The sequence below is a fragment of the Sturnus vulgaris genome, chromosome 15 (assembly GCF_052056855.1).
Source record: "Sturnus vulgaris isolate bStuVul1 chromosome 15, bStuVul1.hap1, whole genome shotgun sequence".
Classification (NCBI taxonomy): Eukaryota; Metazoa; Chordata; class Aves; order Passeriformes; family Sturnidae; genus Sturnus; species Sturnus vulgaris.
Genome location: NC_142257.1, coordinates 6,093,091 through 6,104,882, shown reverse-complemented (window position 1 = coordinate 6,104,882; position 11,792 = coordinate 6,093,091). Strand labels below are relative to the sequence as shown.

The 11,792-nt window shown below is 44.1% G+C and overlaps 1 protein-coding gene and 1 long non-coding RNA gene across 3 annotated transcripts in view; one reads left to right on the top strand and one right to left on the bottom strand.

Moving 5' to 3' along the window:
- The window catches only part of LOC148221964 (uncharacterized), a 167,711-nt gene that overhangs the window by 153,741 nt on the left and 2,178 nt on the right, over positions 1-11,792 (top strand). Inside the window, exons 11-12 of the long non-coding RNA XR_015806968.1 lie at positions 9,504-9,644; positions 10,303-10,394. This is a non-coding gene — a long non-coding RNA (uncharacterized LOC148221964). The remainder of the gene's footprint in view (positions 1-9,503; positions 9,645-10,302; positions 10,395-11,792) is intronic.
- Positions 3,059-11,680, bottom strand: NMUR2 (neuromedin U receptor 2). 2 transcript variants are annotated; one of them, XM_088173573.1, is made up of 5 exons: positions 10,629-11,680; positions 5,693-5,777; positions 4,857-4,982; positions 3,638-3,917; positions 3,059-3,254 (listed from the first exon to the last, which is right to left on the bottom strand). In XM_088173573.1, exons 1-4 carry the CDS (start codon positions 11,346-11,348, stop codon positions 3,658-3,660), a joined length of 1,191 nt encoding a protein of 396 aa, XP_088029699.1. In that variant the 5' UTR covers positions 11,349-11,680; the 3' UTR covers positions 3,059-3,254; positions 3,638-3,657. The 2 variants fall into 2 exon arrangements, with proteins under 2 accessions (XP_088029699.1, XP_014731409.2); XM_014875923.2 differs by having other exon boundaries at positions 3,059-3,917.

The window sequence follows — 11,792 nt, the reverse complement described above, 5'->3', positions numbered from 1 at the left end:
CCACAAGGCCCGTGGGGATTTGTGCTGGTTTTGTGCAAATATACCAGGTGAAATATGTTTTTGTTTTTTTGTTTCAAAGTGCTGTAACTTGTAATGAGTCCTTGGTGCCCTGTACTTGGCACTGGCTGAACATTTGGGGAATGTCCATCTGCTGCTGCTCTCGTGAAATCAGAGGGAGAAACAAGAAGCACAAGAATTTCTGGAGCATGGACCAGGCTTAGGTAGACAGAGTTTAGTATATTTATTTTACATACAGATACAGATAACCATCTCTGCAGCTGAAATGTACATTTAGTTTTACTGATAAGTTGTAGTTTAAACACTTCAAAACAGTGGTGTTCCAAAACTCTTCATATGAACTTAACAGAACTGTTCACCTGCTGTTCGTGGTGGTTTTTTTCCAACTGAACCTGGTGTTAAATCTGAGCATCACTCACTGGCAATGAACACAATCCCTCTCCCCTTTGAGTCCTTCCTTTAGTGCATTTCAGACTCTCCACGTTTTGTTCACTGTGCTGGAGCACTGCCCCTGCTCTCCACACTTTCTGCTCACACATTTACACATTTCCCAGAGGGAAACAGAAACAGAGAAATAAATCAATAGACAGTTCTGTCTCCAAAGTCACGCTTGATTTCAAATAAATACAGTTTTATCACACCAGACCACTCCTGGGGAAAGAGAGTTGTTCTCCATTTTTGTGCAACAGGAGTTTTTCTCAGTCAGTTGCCAACATTTTTCAGCACTTGGCTATGAAAGCTCCTTAATGTATAAATAAAGGAATAGCATCAGCTTTCATGACATCTCTATCTATCATCCCTTTTTTTCATCTTTGAATCCAGCTTTCAAAATGCAGGAGGTAAATATCAGAGCACAGTGATAAATAACTCAAGCACTGACCTTTTGGGAAGAAGTCTCCAGTGGACATTGACTACATTTAGGGACAAAATGCATCAATTATTTGCTAGAGCTCCTCCCTCGGGAGTGAGGGGGTACCGAGCTGTGCAGTCACAGGGAACTTAACTTGGAGTCTCCAGTTAGTCCACGGTTTTTTCACTGCATTTATTTGATTTTTAGCAGAATTCAGAGGAGTTTTGACATGTCTCTCCCAATAACACTTTCACAGAAGGTTTGGTTTGGTGCAAGACTAAATGTTTTCAGCTTTGATTTTGATATTTGGCCAAAAAAGCTCAGTAGTTTTTTCTTATGTGTATCAGTACTTTTGACTAACAACAAATTAAATATGATAAAAACTGCTTTTAAGACAAGAAAATAATTCAGAACCAGGTGATTTCATGGTGATTTTCTTCTCACTATTTCTCTTATAAATTTTTCCCATCCATGCACATTCTTCCCACATCTGCTTCCCCTTCCTCACAAAACCCTTTTGTCTTCCCTTTGGACAAAAATATTGCCACTTTCTTTAAGATCACACGAAATCTTCATCCTCCAGCTTCACCACCCCAACCTTTGTCACCCCCTCAACCTGCGTGCTCATCTGCAAGTGAAGGGATGCATTTATCAGCCCCGGGCTTTGCAGCTGCAGGCTGGGATTGTCCCCTGAAGAGAGGAGACAGTGGCATTGCTGGTGGTGGCTCTCACTCATGGATGGCTCTGAAAAAGCCACAAAACCTGGCAGAGGAACATCTCCACCCCGTGCTGGATGTGGGGCTATGTCACTGCACTGTCTGCTCACCCTTTGGGAATGACCCTGGTTCTAGGACAGCTTTCACACAGGGAGGAAAACACCCAGGGCTCAGTGAGGGATGTGCCCAAGGGAGGTGCAGGGTGAGGGAGGAAATCCAGCACAGCCCAGGTGGCCCCCAGGTGGTCCCCAGGTGGTCCCCAGGTGGTCCCCAGGTGGTCCCCAGGTGGTCGGTGGGATCACAGAGCTCGGAGCAATGCACAGGCAGGAGAACAGGGACCTGGGCAGCCCACAGGCACCACTGCCATGGCCTGTCCAGAGGGAAAACACACTGTAATCTCTGGCAGAGGGAAAAATAATGCAAAATTTCTGCTTAGAAGTGTAAATGTCACTGGTAAAATGCAAGTGTCCACTTGGGGGTGGCAAAGCATTTCAGCTGTGCCTTGAGGGAGCAGGAATGGCCTTTTCTCTGCGGGCCTTGTGTGTGGTTCTTCCCCTCTCCAAGGCATGTTTCTCAAGACTGCAGGTGGGAAAAAGGGTCTGAAAATATTCCCCTTATGCTCCAGGAAAAGGAGACTCTCCAGCTGCCATGAGGCTCCCATCTCAGAGTCCCACAGTGAGAATCAAACAGAAAATTTTGGGGCAAACAAAGAAAGAGAGTGTGGTAACCAGGAGTACAATCCCTTCCTCCTTGGTAGGAAATGTCATCTGGATCCCCAGTGACCAGAATGGAAAATGTCTTTATGGAGAGTGTATCATCTTGCAGGGACTAATGCTCTTGTTTGCTGTGATAGCTCAGTGTTCTCTGGCTGTGTAAGAAGCTGCCAGTCCCCTGGTGGCACTCTTGGGATGATTCTCAGTGGCAGTGCATGCCAAGCCTGAGCCCAGATGGGGACTAAACCCAGCCCTGTGTCAGGATGCACACGAGAGTCATTGCCCTGAAACACAATGAACAGGCTTTGAAACGTGTGAGACAGTTTTATAAAATTCTTTATCACATAATGGACCCTCCCTGAACTCCCTTGACAAAATTCTATAGGGTTCTGTCCCTGTAGTCCTCAGAGCCCAGGAATTTGTCAGCTCTGATATGAGTGTACTGCCTTCAGGATGTTTGCATTACTGGGATGCAGGGAAGTTTATCAGACCTTTTGCTTTATGGCAAAACCTGAATTTAGTAGATGCAACATCACTGCAAAACTCCCCTTTTCATTGCCCTTGTATAAGGTTTGTCCCAATTCCCTCTGTTGTCAGTGCTGTCCAGGCTCCTTCCTGGTGATTGCTAATCCATGTAGATCTCTGACTTCTGCAATCCACCTGGTATAGGAGGAGTGAAGTCTGCTGAAGCACAACCACAGGGCTTCACTGGTGGAGATAACACATAAATATCTGAAGTAATGATAAGAAGCTCAGAAAGCAAAAGTTTTCTTTACTTTTATTTTACAGTTGTTGGCTCCCTGGTTCTTCTGGCCCAGAAACAGCTGTTGCTGGTAGCTGGTGTTTATCAGCCCTGCTCTCATTCTTGCCTGTTTGCTAATGCTGACAGGAGAGGTTTGCAGCAGCCATACCTCGAGGAGGTTGTAGCAGAGGGAAGTGGGACTGGCTCACCTAAAGCTAGAAGTGGGTAGAGAAAGCTTATGAAGAAAGTTGTCCTGTTTCAAAATAAGTAAAAACGGATGTTTCATTTGCTGCAAAAGAAGCTATTTGGTAAGACTTGGCTAAGCTGATTCTCTCTCCCGTGCTGGCAGCACAGGGAGTGTCTCTCACCTTTTAAAGCAGCTCTTTGCTGGCACAGCCTGCAGTGAGCAAACTCAGATTTCCAGCCCTCCCGTTAGACTGGGGGTAATACAGTGCTTCCCTAACACGTCCTAAATGCACTCTCCTCCTTCATTCATTCGGTGGGACACCTCCTGAACAATTCTTGCTGAAATCAGTCTTTTAGGAAGTTTTCTTCTGCTTTAGTTTCTTAAAGTAATTTTCTTAACCTTCTCTCTCACCTGGATCACAACATGGGAAGTCACAGGCCAGTGGAGAGCTGAGAGCTGCTGACAGATGCCCTGTGTGTGCCAGGGAGACTCGTGTTTTCAGCAGAGTCCATGAGATTGTGATTCTGAATCACAAACATGCTCTTCTGGGATGAAATCTTGCAGGTGGGATGTTTACGGGCACAGTGCTTGCAGCAAGGAGAGATCACACTGAGGAAAGCCATCCTGAAGCGCTGGGACAGCAGGTTGTAAATGATGGGGTTTGTGGCAGAGCTCAGGTAAAAGAAAACACCTGGGAGGACAAGGGTGGGGGGAAGAGAGAGACATTCATTTGTGTGTGGACCCATCTCAGAAGAGGAAAATCTATTTGTTGGCTGTACAGCTCCACCAAGCTTGGGTGCAAGGATGGACACAGCAGCAGTGGAGCTCTGCTGCCTTCCTGGCACAGCAGAGGGATGTCTCACCAAGGTTAGCTCAGCTTTCATGGCAGTGAGAGGAAAGTGGCAGAGAATGTCAATTGGAGCCCAGTCCCTCCAGCTGTTCAGGAGCCAGCTCTCTCTGGAGCTGCCCTGACCTGCCTCCAGCACTGCCCTCATCCCCACAGCAGGATTTGCACAGCTGGGGCCCCATCAAAGCTGTCAGAGGATAACTTCCAGCCAGGGGAAGCTAATTTCCTACAACTCACCAGGACAATGGCACAGGACTGGATTTGTCTGAGCTGCCTAATGGCCACATTCAGTGTTTTCCCATGGCAGACTGAAAATAAGATTCCTCTTTGAAAAGACCTTAATTTTATAGTTGGCAAGGCCATAAAGATTTGGTTTCCTCACCCAGTGCTGAGCAGTATGTAAGGCTCTTGCATTTGGCAAGGTTTCCTATTTGCCCCAGAGAGCCTGTGGAGGATGCTGCCTGCCCCTGTGTACTTCTTAAAAGCAGCTGAAGTTTTTACTTCTGAACATTCCCAAGAATTAAAAGCAGTTAGTAATGATGCATGATATTTTTTTTCTTTTATTCTTTGTGAATTCAACATATCCAGATCTTGAAAGCTGCAGAAACCTGCCTGCAGTTTTTATTCAGGCACTGTTCTCATCACTGCTCACCAAACCCCAAGAAGATTTTCCACTCAAGTCTCATGTCCCCTACAAAATAAATGACTACACATTCCAAGTAAAACCACTCACAAATGCTTTTTTTGGCCAGTCCTTGTGCAAATGGAAGAGGAAAACTTTACCTGACACCACATGAATTAAGTTGAAGGTATTGGCCAAAGGCTCAGTCCATTCCACAACAAAGCTGAAGAAAAGTCGGTCTATGTGGAATGGAGCCCAGCAGATGGCAAAAACTATCACAAGGACAACTGGCATGGAAGAAAAGGGAGAAGAAAAACAGGTCAGAAATGGGAGGATATGGTTCAGCAGCCCTCTGAGCAGAGAGTTCTGAAAGCTGGATGGAAGACTTAATACATAAATCATATTCACAGTTTCTAAACTTTTGCCATTCTTTCTGTCTTACCATGACCAACTAAAAGAACAATCTTTCCACTGATTTCTGTATTGCAGAACCCAATGCATGCACACACAGTGACATTCAAACAGAGCAGGAAACAGCCAGGCAATGCTGAGGTATCTATGGAGGCCAAAACCATTGAGGCTCAGAAAAGCAGACTGGCTCCAAAGTACAGTTTGGTGTAATGCAAAACAGATGTACATTCTATAAAAATGTAAAAGACAATTTGCACTCTGGAAAAAGGGGATCCTCCCTGGAGGGCTGTGAGAGCTAGTTTAGAGTGAGGGATTTTGGAAAACTGCCATGTAAGCATCTGCCACAAAGTTTTGCTCAACCTCCTCTTGTGCTGGGGAGGAAAATTTGGTTTCTGAGTCGTTTGGTAGTTGTCCCTGATGCTTCACTCCTGCAAGTCCAGATAAAACAGCAATAAGGCTTTTTTTTTTTTTTTTAATATGACAGCTACTCATAGCTCTTGTATCCAATGAACTTGCTCAATGCCCTTCAGGATCTGGTCACACTCCTGCTCGTGGTCAATAAAGCACAGAAGGACTCACTACTTACACAACATCTTGGTGACTGATTTCCTGGATGGCCTCTGAACATTCACAGCCATTTCCTCCACTTCCAAAGATTCATCTCCTTTCAACTGCCAAAAGGAGAGAAGCCAAAGGGCAGCTTAGACAAGAGAACACATCCCTTCCAGACACAAACTGTTTGATATTTTGAGAGTTGTAGATTGAGAAAGCAAAATCTGGAGCCACTTGGGACTCACTGAAAAAAAATCCTGTATTTAAATTTCAGTTTTTGTCCAGAAAAACATGGAAGTTTTAAGTTCAAAACAATCTGCAGATTTTATGCATCTGAACCTATATATTTACAGCAAATTTGTATTTCCCTTCCCCACTTACCTTTTCTCAACGAGTCAATATTTGGTTCACAGTTTATGTTCCATTTCAACAGTATTTTACTAGGCATTATTTTCTCCTCTAACAAAATATTGCTCATTTGTTTATTTTCCTAAAAGTGTTCCCCACAATTGAGCACAAACCAATGATCCAAAAAATACCCAGAGAGGCCTCAGTACAACAGAGCTGTAATCATTGGGAAAAATCCTGTAGAATTCAAGGGAGTTTGTGTCATGTCCTGAGTGTTGGGAGTAGTTTATATTCAACCCATCTAATGAACCAACCCAGAAATTCTGCCTTGCAGATGGGCAGGGTGCATGATACACAGATTTAGCCACACACTGCTCAGGCACAAAGAGGAGAGGTTTTTCTCCAGTAGTTTTTCTTGGACTTAAAAAAAAAAAAGGACAGAAGGAGCAGTAATCTAATCATCACCCAGTATGTTTATGATGAGAAGACTGGCGCTTTGGTGATGAAAAGATCAGGTTTACATAAACAGGACAATTGATTTGAATACAAAAGAAACCATATGTGGAAAGTCCATATTTGGTCCCAGCTTCCTGCAGGGGGAACTCCTGATTAGCCAACAGCTTTGTCTGTTTTCAAGCAGAGAAACTGGTACCAAAACTTAATTATACATGAGACGACATCAGGAACGAGTGAAAAGATAGAAATCACTCTGGATTTGTAAAAACCTCGTGAAGACATGCTAGTTGTGCCATTTGCTTTTGCCTTTTACACCATGACTTTGTTTTCTGATTTCTGATTAATAATTACTTTTCTGTAAGGATGATGAAATGAACCCTTCTTTCAATGTTCTCTTTAGTCTATTTATAAAAAGGAAAAAAACAACTAAATGGAATTATAGCCAATTATAATGCAATTTGGCTTCTCATATTTTGCATTATTCCCCTTGTAAGTTTTAGGCATAGCCACAGTTGCTTAAGAAAAGGACTCAGTTGATTTGTAGCACATTTACTGATAAATTATCAGATTTATTAAAACCCCTGGATTCCCTTCAGTGGTTTTCAGTCTCAACAGTAACCTATTCCAGGCATATTCCAAAGCCTCAGAGTACTGTGTGCTGATGCTGTAATAAACCAGAGACACATGTATCTTTATTTTTCCCCTTCCATCTGTCATTTTGATGATGCTGTAAGGCTCTTCTTTAGCCTCAAATGATTAAGGTGTAACAGGTAAGAACAACTCAGCAGCTGCAGTTTAATAAAACAATGAAACATTTCAAACAGAGAGGGAAAAAAAATAAATAAATGAGTCCATGGTTGTAACTTGAGTTAACACCAATGGTTTGAGAGGGGTAGAACCCCAGTCAAGGTTCTGATTCATTTTACATCACTGTGATGTATGAGGCTGTGTAGGTTTGAGATGAATGCTACCCTTCCACTGCAAGAGAATTAAAAGTGACTGGAGCAAGGAGCTGAAGATTGGATTTCCCCCCCAGACCTTTATTAACTATAGCATTTCATCCCAGAAATCAAAAGGCTGAGTGAAATTAGGGTCTCACCTATCCCCAGACAAACATAGTGAGGCCACTGCAAAAGAATGACTGTTTTCTGTAATCTGCAAAAGCAAAGCTGTTTTCTATAAACTCCTTGGCCTGTCTGACACCAGTGGTGATCAAAGTTTCTCTCCAGCTGATGGAAAATTGATATTTAAACCCCACAAGGCTTCTGCTAAAGATTACAGTCCTGCCTGTTTCAGAGGTTTGGCTGAAGCAGTTGCTGCTGCTCTGCAGCCTGAGTGTGCCCTCAGCTCACCCCATGGCAAAGGAGAACCAGGACTGCTGAACAACCTCCATGGAAAGGACACAGCCTCTGGAAGAGCTGTGCTGGGCTCTGCAGAAATTAGCCAAAGGCAGTCACCACCCATAGATGATTCTGGGTGTTTTACAGCTGGGGGTTTGGGGGGAGAAATAGATTTTGATGATAAAATCTGGACCAGATGTGCATTGGCAAGAATAAGATGTCTTGCTTCAAAGACATCTAAAGTAAAATTGCCACTATGTGTAAATTCTTCTTCATCTTCTTCTTCTTCTTCTTCTTCTTCTTATTCTTATTATTATTATTATTATTATTATTATTATTATTATTATTATTATTACCACCAGTTAATGAAGGGATGAGAGACTAAGGGAAGAGTTGGAACCTTGGGAGAAGAATCATGCAGCCCATGCTGTCAGAAACCCTTGTTAAATAGATTGTGAATTTTAGACAAGCAGTGATCAGCACCTCTGCCTGTGTCCTTTTAGGAATCTGTTTGAGAGAAATGGGACCTTGCACTGAACCCTGCTGTGCTGCAGACTTCTTCCCAAGCAATCCCCTCTCAATCAGTGTCCCAGGGATGAACTTCCACGAGCAGCTACTGCCCAATGTTCTCACCCTGTCCCTCTCCTCTCCCTCCTCAGTTCTTTGGCTGTGGGTTGCAATCAGTATCTCGACAGCTGAACTGGGTTTGAAGAGCCTGGATGATTTAGGGATGTATCCTAAAGGTATCTATGATGGCAACGCCATGAAAGAGGCAGCAGGAAGCTTCCATAATCAAGCCTAATGAGTTTACAGGGCAATGATCAGTGTTCTCTTCTTTACACTGGTGCTGGAACGATCAATTGACCATAACATTGCAATATTAAAGCACCAAGCCTCAAAATTATACCCAAGTAGATAATGAGGTAAGCAACCATTTCCCAGTGAAAAAGACAAATGTATTTTTACATTTTTCAAGGAAGTAAATTATAAATTAACTCAGCCTGTGACCCATGTTAGCTGCCTTCTCATGGCTGCTTGGCAGGTCACCTGTCCCCATCTGCATTGCATCCTGAGACTGTCCAGCAGTGGCAGAGCTTGAGGGAGAAACTGGTGAGGAAATGCCCTTTCTACAAAGCATGGATATGAAAAGGTTACATCTCTGTTTGCTGAATGTGAGCTGTTGTACAAGCTTAGGATCAACCCTGAGTTTTCCCCCACATTCTGTGAGTGGTACATGGCACTCAGGAGGCTGCAGGGTGTTGCTAAAGTCTCACAGATTTCCTCCTCTGTGACTAGACAAAAGGTGTCTCCTCTTGGAAAATTATACATATACATCATTCTTCTATCACTTCTGTTGAAGAAATGAAATCATCTTGCCCAGCACAACTTGGAGATAATGCAGATCTAGCCAGGATGGATCCTGTTAAAATTTGGAAGTCTGAGCTGGATATACAGAAAAACAAAGGCACAAACAGTGAACATTGCTGTGTTTAGGAAAGACAGCTTGGACAAATGTGTGCATTTGCAGAAGTCCTGGGGGATCAGCCCTCTTCTGGTACCAAGCTTCTCTTCTGGGATGGGGTATAGGAATATCTGCTGCTGCAAATAGAAGTTATTGCAGCCTTCATATCTTCCTTTTATAAATGCAGGGATTTCTCTTTTTGTAACAACTCTATTTTCATCACCTTTCATTCCCTTCAGGTCTTATTTTGCAAAATATTCATTGAAACTATGTAAAGACCCCTCAAGAGCCTCCAGAGACTGGGGATAGTTTAACCCATTCATTGCCTCGATGATCTGCTGTGGATTTTTGATGGATAATCTAATCCAGATAATTCCTGGGTAAGTAAAAATTGCTTCTGTATAATTTCAGGTAACTGGACATATCAGCCAGCACAACAAAACAATATATACACCAGCAGAGATTTGGCTGAGTTTCTTGCATATTATTTAATAAGTTCATTTGTCTCCCTTTCTTGCTCTGGGATCAGACACATCTCTGTAAACTTTAAGCCACATTTGGTGTGATAAAATGGGATTTATATTGTCTAAATGTCTGTAACTTATGAGAAGAAAGCGGTCATCAAGTCACTGTCATTAGCAATGCATTTCAGTGTTGTGCTGTGTAGTTTTATAACACTGTGAGCCTGATTATTTTATCCACACATTTACATGATGGATACTTTTCAAAAGTACTCCCAGTTTCTGAAGAGAGAAGGAATATAAACTCTAAGGTAGCCTGGTGAAACAAAACTGTAGCTTAAAGAAATGATTGCTGAATTTGCTAGCTGCAGCAATAAGGTAATATTTGTGTTTATGAGCTTTGTGAGTTTTAACGAGTGAATATTACCACCAGCTCCAAGGGAGGAAAAGAAGAAAGTAAAGCAATGGAAATTCTACAGTCACAAGAAAAGGGAAAACAAATAGTACACAAGGTTCAATCACTAGCCAACTTCTTTTTATTCTTTTCACATTTTCCTTTTGGTCCATTTCTTTCTAGTCCCTACTGCAAAGGTGTGAATTTCTGAGAGGCTGGAATCAATCTACAGATTTGGGTGTTTCATTAACATTCAGATATGATCAGCAGTGGGGGTAAGTTTTTATAAGAAGATTGGGGTAACTTATTCCCCAACATAGCTAAATTTAATTTCAGAACAGAGAAGAAGTTGGATCTACTATTTTCAGAGGTCTGAGTAACACTTTTGCTGTTTTTTGGGAAAAACACGGGCAACAAAAAGGTGCAGAACTCACTCAAACGCCACATCTAGACACAAACACACAAGAACGAGGCAAGGAAACACTGAGCACAGCTGGAGCAGCACTTACTCGTAGCCCCATCAGATAGTACAGCACACTTATCACCCCCATGGGCAGCACATAGAAGAGCAGAGAGGTGATCTGCACAATGCAGTTGTAGATCCACAGCGGCATGACCACGGTGCAGGTGGCCGAGCCGGGCACCAGGGTGCCATTGGGGAAGCGCTGCAGCACGATGCCGTGGGTGCCCGTGTTGGGCAGGGCGAAGAGCACGGAGAGCAGCCAGAGGCCCAGGATGGTCCTGAGCGCGCGGCGGCGCGTGCGGTCCAGCTTGGCACGGAATGGGTGAAGGATGGCGATGTAGCGCTCCACGCTCAGCGTCGTCACGCTCAGGATGGAGGCGAAGCACACGGTCTCGAACAGAGCCGTCTTCAGGTAGCAGCCCACGGGCCCCAGCAGGAAGGGGTAGTTGCTCCACATCTCGTAGACTTCCAGGGGCATCCCAAAAAGCAGCACCAGCAGGTCGGACACGGCCAGGCTGAACAGGTAATAGTTGGTCGGGGTCTTCATGTTGTGGTGCTTGAGGATGACGAGGCAGACCAAGAAGTTGCCCACGACGCCGACGACGAAGATCACCGAGTACACCAGAGCCATGGGCAGGAACAGGTGGCTCCGTCTGGGCCCGCACAGGAAGGTTAAATAGTCCTCGGTGCTGTTCAGGTACCCCCTGAGACGTTCTTCATGTAGAACAAGGTGGTTTAACCAGGAGAAATTACTGACCCAGGCCATTGCTGGAGCTGCTGAAATGTTCCACAGCTGAGGTTCGTTGTCCTTTCTGCTTCTCTGTGCAAGTTTGCTCACTTTGTGCAGAGGGAGGAGGAGGGCTGTGCCAGCCCTGGATGCACAGAGCCACTGAGGATGTGAATGAGTGTGTTTGCCTGGCTCTGGGTAAGGTTTTGCTGCTCAACAGCTGTTCCCCTGCACAGAAAGCCCCTCCTTCCCCACATATTCATTGGCTCGCTAAGTGCATTAGATTATAGAGTACGAAAAGAGGTTCCAGCCACTTGCATCAGCTCCCGTGGCTGATGCATTTACAGAGTCACAAAAGTGGGATTTAGGGAGCTGGGAATCTGAAATACAGGGTACAAAACCAGCTGCAGGTTTATGTCAGAGGTGGGAAAGCAGATCAGAAACACCCCCAAAACTCAGTCCAAAAAGCTTTCACAAAATGAT

What these genes read in the sequence shown, in the direction of transcription:
- NMUR2 (XM_014875923.2), bottom strand. Translation starts at nt 11,348, where the DNA reads ATGGCCTGGGTCAGTAATTTCTCCTGGTTAAACCACCTTGTTCTACAT. An exon ending in ACTATCTGATGGGGCTACGA is followed by an intron (nt 5,778 to 10,628) that starts GTAAGTGCTGCT and finishes TCCTTTTGGCAG; the next exon opens with TTGAAAGGAGATGAATCTTT. An exon ending in ATCAGTCACCAAGATGTTGT is followed by an intron (nt 4,983 to 5,692) that starts GTAAGTAGTGAG and finishes CTTCCATGCCAG; the next exon opens with TTGTCCTTGTGATAGTTTTT.